The following is a 20,413-nucleotide window of genomic DNA, read 5'->3' as shown; positions in this document are numbered from 1 at the left end:
GTCACAGCGACGGGCTTAAAAACTCAGTGACAAACAGTACGAGATGATTCACAGGTTAAAAAAAACAAAACAACTCAAATCTCTGACTGTGAATGAAGATGAGTGACTCGTGATAAATGACGGCCCTGATAACAACATGTCCTATTCTATTACACATGGTGGCTTTTTCACTGTCACTAAAATGAAGCACACAACTCTGGCTTTAATATGGATTGATTCTGCAAGTGGAGGGAACAAGAACAGAAAAATATAACATCTATATGAAGTCCGCCGTGACTACTTCAGAATAAAGTCCCTCGCTATAAAGTAAACAGGGCTGCGTGACAGCGTGACAGTGGTGCATCAGGGCCGGATAAATGATCTGTGACAGAGGCAGCAGGCAGAACAGAATGGCCGTGGTGATGGTAACAACAAGTGCAGGTGCTGCTAGTGAAAAAGGTCAATTAACAACCAACCTCGTACAAACGCAGCTTTAACCTGTGGAGGTATTACAACGCACGGCTGTTAGACAGAGAGCACATTAGTGCTGAGCAGTGAGTCAACAGTCAAACGTCTGACATGAAGGTCGACACTCACCCATCATCTTGTAAGCAGTGGCACAGATCCCGTTGGTGTCACCGGCCTGTGTGTTGGGTTGCGGCGGCGGCGGGATGCTCGGTCTGTTCCGGGGCTTGGGGACGGGCCGTGGCCGGGGGAGCGAGCCCGACTGGTATGGAGACGGGGACGGAGGGGCGACCGCATCGTGGCTGGCGGCTGAGGGAGGAGGGGTGTCCGGAGGGGTCGGGGTGCCCGGGGGCGAGGGGTCGGCGCTCCTCTGTTCTCCGCCGAGTGTCGCCTGCTGCGGCGGGGGACTGGCCTGTGTCGGGGGCTCCGGGGGCGGATGGTTGGGCGCCTGGATTGGGGGCTGGTTACTGGAGTGGCGTCTGGGTGTGGCACATGGCTGCGAGGTGGGAGAGGTGGGCGAGGTGGGCGAGTGGCTGGACAGAGGTCTGGGGGTGGGGCTGAGGGACTGCGAGGAGCCTGAGGAGGAGGCGTGGTTGGAGGAATTACAGGGCTGGCTGGGTGGAGGGTTTGTCGGCTTGGGAGGGGCAGGAGCCTGCTTCTTGGTACCTGGAAGAATGATGTACCATCATGTGACAGTTCACTTTCATCATAAAATGATGTCGCAGTGCATTACCCTCTGACCTTTTGGATATCAAATGTCATACCTCATCAATTTATCCTAGTAGACATTTGTATGTCAGATTTTATTAAATGTACTACATATATTCTTGAGGTATAGCCCATAATCTGTTTTTTGAGGTCGCAGTCACCCTGACCTTTGACCTTTGACCAACAAATTCTGATCAGTTCAGCCTTGAGTCGGTGTGGACATTCATACCAAATTTAAAGGAATTCCCTCACTGTGTTCTTGAGATGTTGTTTTCATAAGAATGGGAAAGCACAAAACCATAATGCCTCCAGCCACAGCTGTCGCCGGCGTGGAGACATAATTAAACAATGAAATAAAATAACAAATAATATAAGAATTAATACAAAAAAAAAAAGATAGCTACCAGAAGATCCAATCTTGAGTTTAAGTAAAAAGGACAATTGCACACAACAGTTGGCTGCCTATTTCTCAATATGTCAAACTTTTTCTTTAAGAGCCCAAAAAGAACAAAACTGTGCATCAATTCATAGTCAAATAAACAGTGCCTCTGCACGTTCGCTCTACCTTTGACATAAGGATGAACTGTTGACTTCATAAAGCCTCAGGAGCTCATAAATGTAGGCCAGCGCTACACAAAAGCCTCACTCTGTAAGTGATCGAAAAGGTCTGAGAATCTTTTCATTTAAAGATAGTGAGTGCACAGTGGAATCATCACCAGAGCAGTCCAGTTCAGTCTGGCTGCTGCGTGACGGATGAGCTGCGAGTGTGGACGATTTAGCAGCAACAGCACTGTACGAGGAGTCACTTTATGGATTAACATTCTTGGCTTCTCATAAAATGATAAGAAATTTGAGATATTTCCCAATATGGGAGGAAAACAAGTTTTAAGACATCTTCATGTCCAGTCGAGCTAAACTGAATACTTGTTATGATGTGTCCTCTTACCTCTGCGCATCATATGCGGGCTGGGCCCCATGGGTCCAGCCCCGGGTGTCCCAGTGCCCAGCTGCCCTGAGGCCTGGCCCCCACCTCCAGAGCCGTTCCTCTGGAGCAGAGGGGTCTGGGCCGGCGTGGAGTCTCGCAGCTTTGGGTTGCTTTGGGGAAGAAGACAAAAAGAAAGAATTTAGACCTACAGGCTCTCTAACACTCTGGGCTCTGCTTACACAACAACATCCACTACTGGATGGTTTTTTATTGATTCTTTGAGCAGAATTTAAAACCTCGTGAAACTAATCTGGGTGTCTCATCTGAAAAAGTACCTTCCCAACAGTCCGTGGGACCAAAAGAATGCTGAGCTGAATAGTGTTATCTGTCTGGATATGAATGTTGTCCTTTCACCAACTAAATCAAAGACACCCTTCAGTGGTTGCGTAACAGGCACCAATGTCCAGCCTTTTCAAAGCAGTTTGGGCCAGTTAGTGTGAAGGTCCTGCTGATTCCAGAGATTTGGGGAGGAAAGCGGAGGGATGGGAAGTCGTGAGGCCCCTGCAAGTGACTGTTAGCAGAATGACAGAAGCCATTGTTGTGCCGTGTCTGTGGGCTGAACATGGACAAGTCTGCATAGCTGGAACTGGTGGTGGTGTAAGAAAACTTGTGGTTTTCGCTACGGAAACATCGAGTGACCGCAAGAAGAGGCTGTGTCTGCAAGATACCAGTGACGCATGCATTAACAATCCGCTACATTGATGCTACGATCAGACGGACCTCAGCTGTGCGGGGAGAAGGCACTAATGTCTTCCCTTAAGCTCAAAGTATCTCTGTCTGGGCATGCGGTGTCATTCTCCAGAGATCAGCCCTTACCTGAGCTCCTCTGTGTGCTGGGCTAGAAGCTGCTGAGCGGCTGCCAGAGCAGCCAGATTCTGCGCCAGGCTATGCTGGGAAGCTTCAGGCCCCGAAAAACCCCCTGATGGAGCCTGTGGCTGGGGCTGGGGCTCGGCGGAGGGCTGGGGGACCTGCCCGGCCACGTGCCCCTGCCCCGGAGCCTCCACAGGGGGTAAAGGAGGCTGGAAGGCGGGTGAAGTGTGCTGCTTTCTACCTAAGGTGTTACTGCCTCTACGGAGGGTGTGGTCCGAGTGCTTGTTAGGGGTGCTACACAGGGAGAGCGGGGAGACAGTGAGGGAAGGGGGAAAAAAACAAAAACACCGAAGCTTTGATCAGAGAGTGACAGGTTAGAATCACCATAATCCCAGAGCACAGAGAGAGGTTATTTAAAACAATGTTAAGGATCATATTATGAGGACTCCGTCAAATGTACCCACATTTTAAGAGAAGCAAAAGAAAGGGACCAGAAAAAGCATCTGGATTAAAAGCCAAAATTATTCCCGAGGCAATTAATTGGGGTTGAAATGTTGTGAGTCAGAGAAACCTCGGAAACGAGGAGGTTTCCAAGGAGACACTCCGGGTTCATTACTTGTCTTTGCGCGTTGCGTCGTTTCTCCGGTCCCACCATACTGACGGGCCTCTTCCTCTCTATGGTGCCGCAGTCGTAGTCAAGGTGGTTGTTGTGGTTGGACGCCGGCGTGGGCATCGCAAACATGCCGGACACGTTGAACTCCACATCTGGAAGAGCAGAGGAGGAGGAGAGATTGACAGAAACCAAAAGCATAGCCTTAAAACTTGTACAAGGGTTCTGCAGGAAAGAGGCGGAGACTTCACTTCCTCTGTCAAATTACAGAGCAAATTGAAAACACTCACAAGAAAAAGATGACTTTTTTTTTTTTTTTTTTTTTTTTTTTTTTTACTTGACCTGAAATCTGATGACTGGACAGCCTAATTAAATGTTAGACCATGAGGGGCTTGGTGTTCATCCAAGTGAGCCCTGGTGCAGCTTGTTAAGATGGTTTGTAACATGATCCCAGGAAACAAACCCCACAACACAAGGTTTTATGGGTAAAAGAGGAGCTGACATTATATGACCAGTCACACATGCTCTGCAAGCTTAGCAAAACAAGATGAACACTGGGGAGAGAGTCAAGTGAGCACTATCCATTCCTACATATTGCTTATTCTTACTTGGGGAAAACACCTTTCACATTGTCAACAGTCCATCACAGGGGAGGCTCCCATCGAGAATACGTGGAGAGATTCAAAGAAACCATGTGAGGAGAGCGCAAATGAGGAAATATGCCACAAAAAGTTTTGCGTCCGTTTCAGTGACGGCGTCAACAGATCGCTGCTGGATCAGCCGTCCTTTAGCTTTAACAGCTGTAGAGACTTCTGAAGCCCACACGTGCGCTGTGCTAATACTAACAGCGGCACACAGTTATCAGTGGAGCAGCAGTGTTTTCTCTCTGCAGCTTCTTACCCGTTTAACAAACAACTGCACATGAATAACAAGCTGCATTCTTGCCTATATTTAGACGCACTGTGTCCTGCTCAGAGGCACAGCAACCATTTCTACATGCAGAATGCCCTTATGTCTTTGATCCATTACATACACATCTGGATTCACGGATATTTAAAGTTATGGAAAATATCGAACCCAGTGCTTATCAGCCTCATGTGACTGAATCGAAAGGATGATGAATAATGCTGAGAATAAATGATGATGGATGTTTTCTTGCTGACAAAGTCTCTCCCCCCTGAATTTAATTGTATCCATAGGCCAATAAAAGTTGCCTGTGGTCCTTTAACTTAACACAGATTTTTTTTTACTGAATGGTGATTCAGAACAAAACATGAAACTTAAGAATGACGCAAGATAGTGGACATCCACAGAACCTACCCTCAGGAAAGAACCAGTCAGCGTGCTGGATGATGGGCTCCACGATGGCCACCACGTGCACAGAGGTAGCTGCAGCCATCTCAGCTAGAGTCCTGGGTGGACACGTACACATGGGCAAAAATGAGATGCCTTCTAGCATAATGAGCCGTTGACTGAAAGCTAAAATAACAGACTGTTGTTTATAGAAATCTCCAGCACCCTCAGCTAGGACGGTGCCTCTCGGAGATCATTGCTTCACTTCTCGTTTAAAACTAACATGTAATATTGTATTAGAAATAATATCTTCCTCTCTCACCCCTCAGTCTTGGCCCAGAGCAGGTTGGGCCCCAGGACGATGGCGATGTTGCTCGGAGTCATTTTGTTCACCTCGCTGTCCTGAGCCAGTTTGGACAGAAACTTCACCAGATACCTGCAGGAAAAAAACATGGTGGTTTATGAGCACAGGTGCAACAGAGGGAACTGAAGCACTGCCTGTCATGACTTCTCTGAACTGACCTCAGGTTGGTTTTGTTGTTCTTTGGTAGCTTATCACAAACAACCCAGAGCGCCTGGAGCCTCTTGTCCGGGTCCGTCACACTGGAAAAGATGGAAAATGTAAGATGATTGAAAGCTGAGCACATTATTAGTCCAGCCTCCAGACGGCCCAGTGTCCCAAATTAATTTTCCTGTCATTACTCTTTGCTGCACCGTGACAGATTCGCTCAATACTGGTACATTTCACTTGCAGTAATAATATTATGAGCCTTGCCTGGATGCCTGAATCCAATCATCATAAAGCTGGTAACTCATAAGAGGTTCGGGCAGCTCCCTCAGGTAGGACTTCAGTGCTCCTGAAACAACATATTCACACAGATTTATTAGCAAAAAAACATCACTTAAAATCACAGCTGAAAACTACCTATTATTTTCATTATCGATCGAACTGTGAATTTTCTCTGTTTATCAATTAATTGTTTGGTACATAATGCAGAAGTCAGAGAATTTGGAAGCTTATTCTTAAAAAATCACTCAAATCATAAATCATTTCAATTGTTTGGAGTTTATTTCATAGTTGACTGCTTACTGATAGATCGACTAATTGACCGATCCTAAGTCCTGCCCCCCCTTAGCTATGACTGCTAGGTCAGAAAAGTTTGACAATAAAAAACATGACGTCACTGGTCCTGTTTAACCAGATAGACAGTTTCTATTCTAAGCATTTAGGTTTAACAGTAAACGCGGAAGTTGATCGAGGTACATTGAGGTACTAAGCTTGCTCAACTGTCACTGACTGAAAAAGGCGGTCAATTTGGACTTTGGAAGGGTCAATTGATTTCAAGTAGAGCTCAAACAGATTCTCTGCAAAGTGTGATAAACATCTTTGATTGGGAATTCCTATACTAAGACAGTGACCTTTAGATTCTGATATGACAAGAAAACACAAATTCTTGCATTTAAATACATTTCAACAGCCTAAAGTAACACAACCTTATCGTTCAGGGATTTTTAAGTGGACAACTTTTAGATTGGTTCCCAATAAAGCTCACTTGCAGTATACTATACTTTTCTGTCGGCCACGGGGTTGGAGTTTTTAAAGGAAAAATTAAAGCTTGATTCAAGGCAAAAGGGAGTAGCTTCCCCAGTAGCTATTGGTCCACTTATTAAAAAGAAGCTTGTTTTACTCTGCCTGTATCATATCATCAAGATGGGGGTCTCTTATGGTTGTCTTTTGTTTAGACAGCGGTCGGACTCCTGGCGGAAGCCAAGTTGTCAAATATCTACGTTTTCTTCTGGCTGCTAGCGTTAGTGATCCTGTTGTCTTTGTGACAGCGGTGCCAACAAAATACCTCTTGAAACCACTTGGAGGGAAAGTTACAAAGTTGTTTGTTTCCATTCTAATGTCTGTAAATTAATGAATTGGAATAAAGAAGAAATAATCATTTTCGTTAACTATTAGCTCTGGTTTGGGACATACCAGCGACAGCGTGGGGGTCTGAGTAGAACTCCTCCAGTTGCGACGTGGAACAATCCAGCGCTGCCTTTAGTTTCTTAAGCTTGGATGCCCCTGCTGCGATTCTGAATAGACCCTGACACAAAACACACACACACACGAACAAATGAACCACAGTAACATCACCAGCGTGCAAAAACAAAGATACATGAAGCCATTCAATGCGCACACAAACCCTGTGCTTTCACTGAAACGTACACACTCGCGCGCACTTGCCTAACGCTCCAATACAGATCGGCTCTGTATAAATCCTGCTACATAAACTCCCCCTGCCAGCTGCACATAATGAAACCTTAAAATCGGCAAACAAACACACCCACCACTCAGAGCACAGCTAGCTCTTTACTTTGACACATAAACAAAGGCTGTCTTCACACCATAATGACACAGACTGGACTCACCAGGGGATAAATAGGGAGACAAATAATGTGCTTTGCAGTTAACACTTGCACTCTCTCTAGCACTGCTCTGCACAGACACAGACACGTACACACACACACACTCACACACACACACAGGAATCTGATTTATAGACAGGAGACAAGTAGATTCTATTGTATTCTAAATTTGTTTTGGGGAGGGGACATCACAAACATTTCATAAATCAACACTGCAGCATAACAGGCGACACTTTCTTTGTAAGTTTATTTTGAAAATGCAGGAGTTTCCCCTGTTTAATCTCATCTGTCCGCCTTAAGATGTTCATGTGAACAAACAATATACAGCTTGGTTTCAATTATATCAATGACCAGCGGAGCCTCTAATCGCAGCCACAGCTCCATATGACATTTAATGAGCTACGTCTGCACTTCTCTTACTTCTGTGGTGACACAAGAGCAGTCGAGTCAGTTATACAAAAAAATCTCATTCCGTGTTATGAAATACTGAAGAGGGAATCAGCTGAAAGTAAGATAACAAGTGACTTGTAAACCACAAATGTTGGATGGTTGGTTATTGTTTAAAGCTGAAACCAAGCTGCAAAACATCTGACCTCAGACGTCAATAGAGTTACTGGCTTCTACAAACAGCCCAGACATTAGATGGGTTTCCATGTCTTGAAGCTTACTTTCACTTTGTACATTAAATACTTAAGTGGAAAGTAAAATTCAAGAAAAAAAAACAAACCTCAATCGATAAAAGCAAAATGTGGCAAACTGAAGTAAACACTCGTTATTTATTCCAAAATGGAGGCCAAAATTCACTTTACTTTGAGCTCACTTTTGGTCCCCACCTCCAAATTTGTGAGTGAAAAATCACTTACAGTCTGTGAAGAACAAGACTTTGGTTCCGGGCAGAGAACGCACAGGCAGACACTGCTATCTTCAAATGTCTTGTGTATTCAAATGAGCTACTCCAGAAAACAAAGAAATGTACTTCTTCAATATGTAAGTATTGGTCACTTGTTGATTTCATACTGAAAACAAATTGAGGCATGATTGCTGTACACTGTATATTCTGTTTATACATTATTTCATATCATATTTCGTGACTGTAGACTCTGTTGGCTCAGTTAGTCATGCAGCTAACCGGATTACCTTGGAAGTGTTGGTGCTACACTGCTAGCACAGGAGCTTTGGACATACACGCCCCTGACATAACGTCATAACTGTTATTTCATAGCTTTCTGGTGAGAATTTTAGTTTCTAAATGTTTTAAACTAAATTTCAAAAAAGTAATTTATCTTAACAATTTAACTCTCTGTGATTGAGTCATTCAAATGAGAATAAAAAGCTCCAGAGCTGCAGAGGTGGGCGCTAATTCATTTTGTAGTCACCACAGTCGGCAACTCCTTCTACAAACATTTAAAATGAATCAACAGCAGGATATTAGAAAAGTACTGCTCTTGAAAATGTAGGCCAGTGGTTGTCAATCCTGTTTCTGCCCTGCGTGTTTTAGATGTTTCTCCAGCCTGATAACAACAATACATTTGATGAGTGTAACACAAAGTGTTGGAGAAACATCTAAAACATGCAGAGCCAGAGGTCTCCAGGATAGGGGAACTTTACAACAACAGTTTGACTTTATCCAGATGGCTTCTTGCAAGATGGGGTTAGGCAAGTTCAAATAAAATAATCACCATGATCGAAATTGAAAGTACATTTTGATCGATCCTGATTTCCATGTCCTTTGCCTCTCTAACCCTCCCCTGTATCCTTACCTCCTCTTTCATGCCAGTCTCTAGAAGCATCATGACACAGGCCTCTAACGGCAGGGCGATCTCTCTTCCACTTCTCTTCAGGTGTTCGTCCAGCCCAGTGCCAAACGCAGGCTTCTCTGTCCACGAGTCTGAACACAAAGAAGAGAGAGTCAGCCATACAACACTTTTTTTAAGTCATACTGTTGCAGAATAGTTTTGTTCCCCTTCTACCATGCTGGTATGCATAAATAAACAAATAAATATCTAAATAACTCTGTGAACCAGCCTGTTGCTGGTCTGGATGACAGATTTCTGGGTCAACAGCTCTCCCTCGGGCTGGTTCCTAAACCGGTCCTCACTCCCCTTACAGGGTGCCGTCAAATAATAACCACATGCTCTGAGCAAGCCGTCGCTCTGTGTTTATCTGTGTATGTGTGTGTGTGTGTGTGTGAGGTAATAATCTGCAAGTGAACATGGAGGCAGAGGAGCGAGAAGGGGGGGAGGCTCGCAAAAACCCAGGTGGGTGCGATGCGAGCAGGGGTGGGTGGGTGGGTGTGTGTGGAGCTCGTGAGTCATCGCCACATGCTGGGAGACCAGGCTCGTCTGGTTTGGACCACATGTGTTCAGCGCAGAAAAAAAAAAACAAGGTCCTTGAATAAGACACGGCACACACGAGTGCGAAACAGGCAAAAAAAAACCTAGTGAAGGAGCTTAGGGAGGAGACATGTTTGCAAAACGGAAAATTTGATTACCTCTGGAGGGCAGAACGGTGAAAACAAAAGACTATTCTTTAATATCTGGGCCTCAGTTGTGGCCTTTAACTATTACCGCAACTGGAACAACTTCTGGTAGAAAAACACAGCAGAGTGATATAATTGAAAGGTACAGTAGCTGGTTTCATTTCTCAAGCCAGTTGGAAAAGGGAATGAGAAACTGTTTTTCCTCTTAGCAACACCTTTGAGCACGCTTCTCAAGCGTCCCCAGTGTGCAACAGGAAAAGGGTTGTTTAAAAAGGGACACCGAACAACACAGGAACCACAGAAAAAACAGGGGGAAAAGGCACACGTGCGTCCTCCAGGAAACATGTCAAGAGGTCCTACATCACGCGCCGCACAGAGCCGTCTTGTATGCAGCTTCTTTCAACAACGCTGCTGTGTTTTTTGCATGTGCGTGAACGTGTTATTACCTTGCTGTGCCTGGATGGTTGGCAAGACATTCTCCAGAACAGTGAGAGACTTTCTGTGGTAATCAGCTTGAGCTTCTAAGAGCTACAGAAACAAAAAAGAAAAACCACAGAGAGGAATTGATGGGGTGGGTGGAGGGGTGGTGAGTCAAATCAGACGAGCAGTAAAAGACATGACAGCAAAGTAAATAAAATGGCTGGCCAAGTCTATGTTCCCCAGTTCCTGTGCAGCTGTGAACATTCCCACAGAAACACATGTTTGGCTTGTTGACATGCTGTACTCACTGTTACAAAGTAGCGGGCATAGTCCCCTTCTTTTGAGAAAAAGCTGTACATGTCTGCAGCCAGCTGATCCTGGGTGATAAAGACAGGAATTTAGACTGTTAGAGCACTGAGTGGGATAAGCATGATCTTCACAATGAGACTTTACTATACAATAACAACAAGAATGGTGGCTTTCCTGCTCTAAACTCTTAATAATTTAACAAACATCTTCCATCTCATCCATCAAACGGATGTGGATTTCAGGTGGCACAATGACAGACGTCAGCGGTCAGCTAAGCCTCGGCTCCGTGCTCAGTGTGAGTCATAAATCCTCCCGCTGTTGGCAGTGCTCGGTGAGGCTGGGGAGGGAGAACTTGTGAAGGGGGAAACACAAGGCCCTGTGCTTCCTGGACAGAAAACCTGACACATCAGGCGGCTGCTAAGCTCTGAAACTCACCAGTGATTCAATTCAGGAGATGCAAACACACACACACACACACACACACACACACACACACACACACACACACACACACACACACACACACACACACACACACACACACACACACACACACACACACACACACACGCTGAGCTGACGGGGCACTTTCAGTCATCTGTGTGTGTCAGCAAACTGGGTCAGGGGGCCCGAGGGTCTTGGGAAGTCCAGTTGTTGATGATGAAGCCTACTTCCAGTTTTGTGAACTCATAAGGCCATAAATGACCTCTGGCCTACACATTCACTCAGGATCTAAGACACTAGCTCTTCTACTAGTGTAAGAAGCAGGGTTGGAAAATAAACCACACACTATGTTGCCTTCATTTATTAAAAGCTTGTCATCTACATATAATGACATAATGTCAGTTTTCCAAACCACCCAGCAAAGGTTCTTTTCATGACCCCGACAGTGTATAGCTGCTGGTATTCCCTGCTATGACTTTAATCAATAAGACCATAACATTTTCCATTTAAAGACAACTGAGTCTTCTACATTCATGCTGGTTACCTTGCAAAGCTCCACTTTGTTCATGGCCTCATCCATCTCCTCCTTGAGTAGGTCAGCCTTGGCCGTCAGTGCCTGAGTGTTTGTTCCTGAGATTATTGACTTGGTTGCCTGCAACCATCTGAGTTTGGGGAGATGAGGGAAAAATGGAAAATTGGAAAAATGGAATGAGACTCTCTGTGATATAGAAATAATATGGACAGTCAGGAGTGGGTTGGCTTTGATTAAAGTTCTTTTTTTCAGATTATCACACTGTTTAAGAGTCAGAGTTTATACAGTTTTAAGAGTTACATTCAAGCGGCTACTGAACCTCAAAAGACTCTTTAATCTTTTATCACCACATCTTTATTACTATAACTGCAATTGTGAATAATTTAATTGTATGTTACCAGGAGGGAACAAATAGATGGCAACAGATGGTTTTATTTTAAGTATGAAAAGATTTTTGGGAGATGAAACATCAGTTTATGCTGAAAATCAAGACATTGTATCCAGACCAGTCCTAAAGTATGGTCTGGATACATATACTGACAAAGCATTAAAATTGAAAAAATACAACTTCATTAAAAAGAGTCAGATTTAGACGGAGATAAACCTTGCTCTGGCAGAATCATAGTCCAGCACCAATTTGGCCAGCTGTTTTCTCTGCTTCAGGATGTTGGGAATGTCCACCTACAAAAGAATTAGATCCACAACACATGCAAGTTGAATGAGGCTGAGAAGTCAGAATGAAAAAGATCAGACCATTGTTTTGATCATTCTTCCTGGAGGACAATTTTTCCACTGAACTTTTCTTTGAAACAAGAAAATAATAGAAAATACCACTGATTGTTTGCAGGTTTGTAATGGTTGATTCAAAGATTTGGAGCATTTGGTCTTATTTGACAACGTTCACACTTAAACATTGCAGAAAAATCACAGTTAGAAGCCTGTAACTGGAGGTCTTGGCCCAGAAGGGCAAGGCACAACCTCTTACATGAAAACAACTCAATGTGATTTTGGATGTTGTGTTCACAGGTACAAAGTTACAGATATCTGATAGTCAAAATTTTCTTGTGTTTGGAAAACTTGGCATAACAAAATGAACAGGTGGCAAACCCACAGTCTGTCATGACAAAGAGAAAAGGCCTCATGCTCAGCCAGTGTTACCAGGACTGGCATCAGTTTGTTTTGACTTATCCAACCTCACAGGGTTACATTACCAAAACAGGTCGATGTGGAACATACTTTTTCGAGTCCATTCAACCTCTGTTGAAAGCTCTGCTCCATTTGCAGCAATACAGTGTCAGGCCAAACGATAGAAGTACAACAATCCTATTAAATAATCTATTCCACCATTATTAGACCAAAGAAAGCAAATAGTAGGGGTGTGACTGCGCTCAAAAACAAGCAAAGAGCTGAGAAAGTGTTTGAAATATTTAACTTGTGTTTGAGTTGCTGTGAGGTTTCTTACCTCTGCTAGCTGGCTGAGGGGATCCAGAACGTCCTTCTCTATCTGCAGCTCGTGTTGCATCAGCTCTGATGCCAGGCGGTTCTCTGCATCGCCGCACACTTCCATCATCTTCCTGTGAACACGCGCATCGGCAGAACGAGAGGGAAGAGTGTCAACAACCTCAACATTAGTCTGTCTAGTCATGTCTCATTATCACGCCAGCAGTATTGATGGCATAAGGTCTTCCTGACAAGATATAAAAACACAGAGGGATGACAATCTGGGACAGCGGCTCTTCCTCTGTTCCCAGTCAATAACGGAAAACAAAACCAGGTTACTGTAACATCATCACTTCTAGCTGCCCAAAGCCAGGCTGCGCACAGTGACCTAGTGCGAGTTCATCTACATGAATCCGGGTTTTGGGCCAATGAAAGCCTTGAAATGAAGAACAACACAGTCTAAAGCTGACTGTTTTACGTGAATGCATCACATTTACCAGCAGATAAACTAGCGTACTTTCCCTTCCTCATTACTGTCAGACGGACACACGCTCGCCACAGCATAGACTTGGAGACATTCACTTTCTAGATCCTCAACTACGACCTGTCTGCTCCCGTTTCGTGTGTTGCTCTCGGTCACAATGGGTGATCTGAATCTCGTGGAAGGGGAACTGCTGAAAGTCCTGTCTACAGAAAACCAAACCGGGCAGATTGCTTGCCCCAAATGCGTGTCCTCATATTTCACACTCCCTTGGGTGCATCTGCTCCATTAACAACAGTTGCCAAGGAGGAGAGGTTGGTTATCCGGCCTGTCAATCAATCACAAACTCACCCTATCAAGGAGTCCTCTCCCAGCTGGTTTCCACCTTCCACCATCGCCTGGGATAGTGAAGTCAGAGGAAGCTTTTTCTGTGTGTGTGAGTAGCAGAAAAACAGATGCACACATGATTAGACATATATATTAAGACACAAACTACATGCACCCATTTCTATATAGCAGTTTCAGTATTTGACGTTCAAGCCAATGGAAAATTCACCAAGGACTTTCCATTGAGCAGTAAATTCACAGCCAGGAAAGAGGAAGAGAGTTTTCTGAGCACAGGGGGAAAATACAGACGTTAAATGGGATTTAAGATGCAAACTAGGGAAGTCAGACGTCCATCAATTTCAAAGTTACACAATAGTGTAAAACATTTATGAGAGTTCGACATCCTGTTTTTACCAGAGAATCCCAAAAGGCAAAGAGGGTCATGCACGGTGAATAAAGATGACAGATGTCTGAATGGGAAATGGAGCAAGTGGTGCCGAGAACCAGAGAGGTGGAGGAACAAGTAATCTGTGTTTTTACCTGACCATTTCCTGTATAGAGGCGTGGTACGGACTGTGGTGCATTTTGGGGGGTTTTGTGGGGTAGAAAACACAAAAAATAAATCATCGACTGAATGCCTACTGTGGACGCTTTAAAAAATGACAACTCAAAATGTGTGGGGGAGGCAAACATTTTCACACATCCTGGAACAGCTGATCTGGTTAGTTTGTTTAAAAAGTTAACTGGAGCTATGACAAAGGCTTTGATGTCTCACATGTCTCTTCTCTGCATCTGCACCGATGTGTCCCTGTAGACATGACACCATCCTCTTGTGTGTGTTGTGGGACACCACACGCACCAACTCCATGCGCCGCTCAATCTGTGCATGAGACAAAACAAGGAAGAACAGATTTTTAGCAAATATCTTCTATATACATGTAAGGGATCAATCAGTTATCAGTCTGGTCATTACTGAATTCAATATCTCCAATAACTTTGAATTCTTTAAATATCATTGATTGATAATCAAATTACACATGATTTACAGGGGCAATAATAACAAACAGGAAGTGAAGAAGAAGAAGGTGAGAAGACAAAGAAGAAGAAGAAGGTGAAGATGAAGAACAAGAAGAAGAAGAAGAAGAAGGTGAAGAGGAAGAAGAAGAAGAAGGTGAAGAAGAAGAACAAGGTGAAGAAGAAGAAGAAGAAGAAGAAGAAGGTGAAGAGGAAGAGGAAGAGGAAGAAGAAGAAGATTTATGAAGAAGATTTAGCAGCATCATAAGTCAACATGTAAAAAGACAATTTCATATTTAAACGTTTTATTGTAGAAATTTGTGTTCTCGAAAATTAAACCATAACAGAAGCTTCATTCTAATACTGAAAATACTGGGACTAGACAACAGCCTGCCACGTTTTTAGCTTAATCTCATCCACACCAACAACATCGTCTCCATTAACCAACAGTTTCTGTGCTGTCGGTGGCTGATGAACATATTTAATTTGTAGCTGCCTTGAGGGAGTCAGAGGTCAGAGGTCATGCATGATGGATACGGCTTGTCCCCGCGGAACAACGCTGGAATGTTATCTGTGAAACACATGACTCATCGGAAGCGTCTCTATAGCAACGGCCGCTGGGCTGCGACCGAGGGCGAGAGGTTTCTTTAAAAAAAGGTCTTTTTGATTACACAGGCTTTCTCCTGTCTGCTTGCCTAACTACACAGATCCACTCTGTGCTTTTAGCCTGTCAACATATAATACTGGCATTGATGGGAGTCACGGCTATTCTGGCTTAAGGACAGAGGCCAACTGAAGCTCTGCGGGATGACTATTCGCTGTCCTTGTCAAGCCAGGTGTCTGACTGCGACAGTCAGTGTCAACATTAGGCTGGCTGTGTCACTCCATGAATAGAACTGATGATTGCGAGTTACTGTTTGAATCTACTTTATAAAGTGTGGCAAAGAACTGGTTTATGTTGGCAGCCCTTGTGAGAAAGTCAAAAGTGGATTGCATGCACCGTTTCCAAACAGAACAGGTGTGCCTTCTGTTTTCTGACTAAATTAAAAAAAACAACCGGTGAGAGACAGCGGGAGCCTCTTACAGGGACACACATGTCCTCGAGAGTCGGGACAAACAGTGCTCCAAATATAAATGGGAACACTGAGGTCTAGAGGGCAAAATGAGCAGAAACGGAGGGAGACAAATGCAAAGGGAGGATCAACCAAATACCAAACAATTGTGTTCCAAAAACAGAACGGAGTCGGATCTCAGGAATTCCACAGCAGATATCCGCCTCTGTATACACCCCCCCTTTCTCCTTTCCCTCTCTCGGTTCTCGCACTCTTACGTCATTCCCGACCTGTGTTGGCCCCCGGCATTCCCAAAACAGCTGGCTCAAATACAAACTTCACCAAAACGCACACTCACACATGTATACACACACAGAGAAACACTCTGCTTCCATAGGCTAAAGGCTTGGGAACGCTGCGTAGTCTCAACCCTGTTAGTACCTGGCACAAAAACGAGCAGGGGATTCCCCTCCCTAGTGCTCCAAGAGGGACGATGTTCCTGTGTGGGTGTATTGGAAATGTTTGGGTTACATGGCACCGGGAGTATTCTTCTTCCTTTCATTGTCACAGACTGGGCTTGGACTCACACACCACCATGCAGTCAAAAAATAAAACATGTGGAGGAGTGGGAGAACCTCGGGTAAAAGGCAGGCGGCAGGGTGTGTGTTTCCTCCTGCAATGCCTTGACGTCAACCCACGGTCAATCCCATGACGCATCACCGAGCAGGGAATCCCAATAACTGAGCGGGATAGACGGGGGAAAGAGACAGAGAGGGTGTCTGTATTTCTGTCTGTATTTGTTTATTGGTTCCTAAGTGGAAGGGCGTGAACATGTCTGGACAAGTCTAGAATGAACAAAAATAACATGATGCATTAATGGTGGAGTTATGCAGTGAGCCACTGATGGCAGACAAAATAGTCTTTGTTTATATTGGGGATACATGGCAGAAGTGTACAAAACAGCTGGTTGCTACCTTTTTTTTTAACATTGCTCATGACTGGTGACAGTCCGACTCACCATTGCATCTTGTATGAGAAGAGTGGGTTGGCTAACAGTAAGAAGTGACACACATTGGTTTCTATTTATTTACACAACTCTTAAAGCCTACGTACAATGGCATCGTGCATCACTTGGTCCCTTAGTCAATATTTGACCCAATTACATGACTGAATGCTCAAAGTCCCGAATGCAAAAGCAAAAGTTAGGAAAGCTGCTTTGGTTTCTTTGTTGCACGCACAGAACACTTTACAATACATGTTAAAACTTAACATTATTGTACCTAATAATTAGTAATGATTACTAGCTAATTGAGGCAATCTTAAATGGCTCCAACTGTGTTCTGTTGCTGTTTGTGTTTCTTAATTGTTTCTAACACAGAATATGTCATTTCTGCTGCTATTGGTCTCTACCAAAATCTGTAATTTTGAGTGTCGACTGAAGCTGGAACTTGACTCTCTGGTATATATGATGATCAGTAATTTTCCTGAATGCAAAGACACAGATACAGACATCCTCCACATGTTTTCGCTTGCTAGTTTATGGCTAATGTACAGTAAAGTAATCAGGCTGTTTGGGATGAACACGTGTGGACTTAAATTTCTCTGAAATTGGACATTGTGAGAAACATTTAGAATACTGTAAGAACACAACTCAACTAAAAAATGTAGTTGTTTGTAAACAATTTTGAGAAGAATCGTTTCATATTATACCTTTAAGTGTACTCTCAACATCATTTATAAATCATCTTTTTAATAAGGATTTAAGGAAGGAATAAACATGGAACAAGAAGTGTGTGTGCAAGCAGGCACCCTGGTATTTCTGGTGTATTTCTGGTGGGTATGCCCACTGTGGGTGAGCTGATATGATATGCAAGGGAGCAGTAAGGAATGGACAGCTGGAAAAAGAATGCTGGGTGGCTCTTTGGCACCCTGGAGGAACATATTCAGAAAAGGGCTTGAGATGAAGAGGCTAGGAATAGGCCAGATTCCGAGGACTCGCACCTGGGACGTAAATGGGATCAAATAAAGGGACCAAACTGGGTGACCACACAGAGTTGACTGGGTGCAGCTGATGTGCATGATGAGCTAAGCAAAGTTAAAACTCAGACAAAGCGAATCTCAGATGTTGCTTCCATGGTTCACTTCGTATGCCAATTTTCAGTTACATTTTCCTTGAAAGGGCTAAGAGTACGTGATTAAAGGAAAATTTCACAGTAAAAATGATCACTATCACTTCCCTGGAAAACCGTTCAGGGAAATGATGAAGAAGATTCCTGTCTGTAGTGGGAGGCTAAGAAAAGAACACAGCTCACAAAGCAACACTGCACGAATATCAAAGGATGCCTTTTCTATCAACCAAAGAATAAACTGAGAATTTCTGTTGAAGCGAGGTGTGACATATCGATTTCAAACTCTCCTTCCTTCATCAGACAACAATGTTCCTATGAAGTGAGAGACAAAGCCCACAGAGTCTTAACAGCTGTTTTCCAGAGAAAAGGCAGAACAAGTGTGTGTCTGAGGCACAGTGAAATTCAATTGTCAGACTTAGAACTATAACATCCTCTCTTTGGTGAAAGGTATCCTAAGAGCTTAGTCACCACTGTTCGCTTGTCCACTTGCATTACAGCTACCCATGCCAGCTCTAGGCTCCAACTCTGATGTTCTAGCTGTCACTCAAATACAGTTTTGCCCGTGTGAAGGCCAGTATCACCTCAGAGAGACGACTGTGCTGTTCTTGTTTATGCGCCGGCTATAACAGAGGGTGGGGTGAATAATAATAAGAACAGAAAAGATTAAAGGGTGTCAGACATTGTTCCTTTGGGTGTTCTCGAGTAGTAAGGCAAAGCCAGCTGAGTTTGTTTATGACGCCTCCCATGCAAACACAAAGATGATCTTCATCTCAGGAATGTCTTTGCTGAGCAGCCAGGATTTTGTCCCGACCCCACCTGCACCAGCAGCTTTCCCACGCACCGCACAGAGCTATACACTGTAGCTGTATGTCACTTATACATGGCAGACGCATCCACAGCCCTTCTTGTTACTGCAGATGTGCTTCTCGATCATGTGTCGGCAACAGTCCAGAGAGTTTGAAGGCAATCGTCAACCAGAGAGTAGGGTTTAATCAGTGATGTCAGCTGTTGTATGGCTGTCGTGAAAACATGCATACATATGAGTCTAGTCAGCACATGGTCCAGCTGCTCTTTAAGCTTTAGTCAGACACCATCTAAACTAAATTTAGCATGTGCGTTGTGAAAAGTGCTCACTGCTTTAGTGTTTGTTTTGCATCAAGTACTGCCCTAGTAAGCTTGTGCTATTAAGATAAGTCAGTGCAGAAGTGTTGCAGATGAGTTATCTGGAAAAGAAGAAAGCTAACTGGTGTTGAGAAAAGAAACATAAAAGAAATAGGGGCTGAATAACTGTTATATGAATCAGTAAGACGAGTACGTTTATGTTAATTTCCGGCCGATCAGCGTCTCCTACCAATGTTTTCCACTTTGTCGGTCTGTGTGCGTCATCATGGTTAACTGTGAGAATCCTAGAGAATCCTGTTGTAGCCCGGACATGATTTAGAGTACTTTGCCAGGCTCTTGACCTCAATTGTGCAAGATACAGTCAGGAAACTTTACAGTTGTGTACGAGATCAAAATAAAGGCGTTTATTAAAAATGGGCATGGTTTAACCCATGACTACTGAGTACTCATGTCATAATGTAGTGATCACTACATTATGAACTCATGGATCGGAACATGAACATTTTGGTGGCTGGTTGTGATCCCATGGCAAGATAGTCTCTAGTTTTTATAGCATAAGATTATTACTAAAGGAAAAAATGAATTAATGTGTAATAAACAGTGGCACACTAAAAACCGCACCAAGTCAAATTCTGGCTTTTAAAAACAGACAAAATATTTTTTCAACATTTTAGATTTTTGCGTTATATTTGTGTAGAACTGATTTTTGCTTGTATTGACTATATGGCCAGGAAAAAAAATACTTTGGGAAACTGACTGATTTGATCCCGAAGGGGACAAAAACTGGTACGTGGGACCACAGCTGCTGCCTAACAGATGCAGACCATTCCAGTGTTAAGAGCTGGTCAGTCTCTAAAGTCAGATTAATGATTTACCTGCAGGAGGTCATCACTGAGGACTTCTGTTTTCTCCGCTCTGTGGGTGAGAAAAGACAACAGAGATGGCAGATTAGCACTGACAAACAACGGTAGAGCATAAATAGCTGGACTTCAACACACCGTGCAGTGACTGTGACAATGTCTGGTAGCGAGACAAATGACATCGCTCCTGACAGACTGGTTTTCAGGCTCAGCTTGAACACCAAAATGGTGTCATGGTATTGATCTCGACATCCGTGGGAATGTTTCAGGAGAGGGTGGCTCTCTTTGCTTGGTTGCCACAGCCAGACCAGCCAAGTAACAGGCTGGAGGCAAAACATGTCTCACCGCAGCTGCATCAACCATGACGAGCTTGGATAGTATCTGATAACAGCTATTACTAAAGCAGATTCATGACGAGGCATGTTCTCGGTGCTCAGCGTGTTTTGATTTCCTTAAGCCACAGCTAGCCGGGCTCATGGTGTCGTGCACATGGTAGCCACACAGTCCTGCTCTGCTTGAGCCTATTAATAGTAAACTAA

General features: G+C 43.9%; 1 protein-coding gene across 1 annotated transcript in view; it reads right to left on the bottom strand.

Moving 5' to 3' along the window:
• The window catches only part of arhgap17a (Rho GTPase activating protein 17a), a 36,040-nt gene that overhangs the window by 3,404 nt on the left and 12,223 nt on the right, over positions 1-20,413 (bottom strand). The window contains 19 exon segments of the mRNA XM_030400186.1: positions 577-1,110; positions 2,099-2,247; positions 2,954-3,241; positions 3,564-3,586; positions 3,588-3,712; positions 4,878-4,969; positions 5,173-5,286; positions 5,373-5,453; positions 5,626-5,707; positions 6,832-6,943; positions 9,026-9,153; positions 10,191-10,272; positions 10,473-10,541; positions 11,462-11,579; positions 12,054-12,130; positions 12,912-13,023; positions 13,722-13,798; positions 14,473-14,577; positions 19,890-19,929. Of these exon segments, the coding sequence (XP_030256046.1) occupies positions 577-1,110; positions 2,099-2,247; positions 2,954-3,241; positions 3,564-3,586; positions 3,588-3,712; positions 4,878-4,969; positions 5,173-5,286; positions 5,373-5,453; positions 5,626-5,707; positions 6,832-6,943; positions 9,026-9,153; positions 10,191-10,272; positions 10,473-10,541; positions 11,462-11,579; positions 12,054-12,130; positions 12,912-13,023; positions 13,722-13,798; positions 14,473-14,577; positions 19,890-19,929 (2,408 nt within the window).

Source organism: Sparus aurata, chromosome 20 (assembly GCF_900880675.1).
Source record: "Sparus aurata chromosome 20, fSpaAur1.1, whole genome shotgun sequence".
Taxonomy (NCBI): Eukaryota; Metazoa; Chordata; class Actinopteri; order Spariformes; family Sparidae; genus Sparus; species Sparus aurata.
The sequence above is the reverse complement of the archived record's forward strand: the minus strand, read 5'-3'. Positions and strand labels throughout refer to the sequence as shown.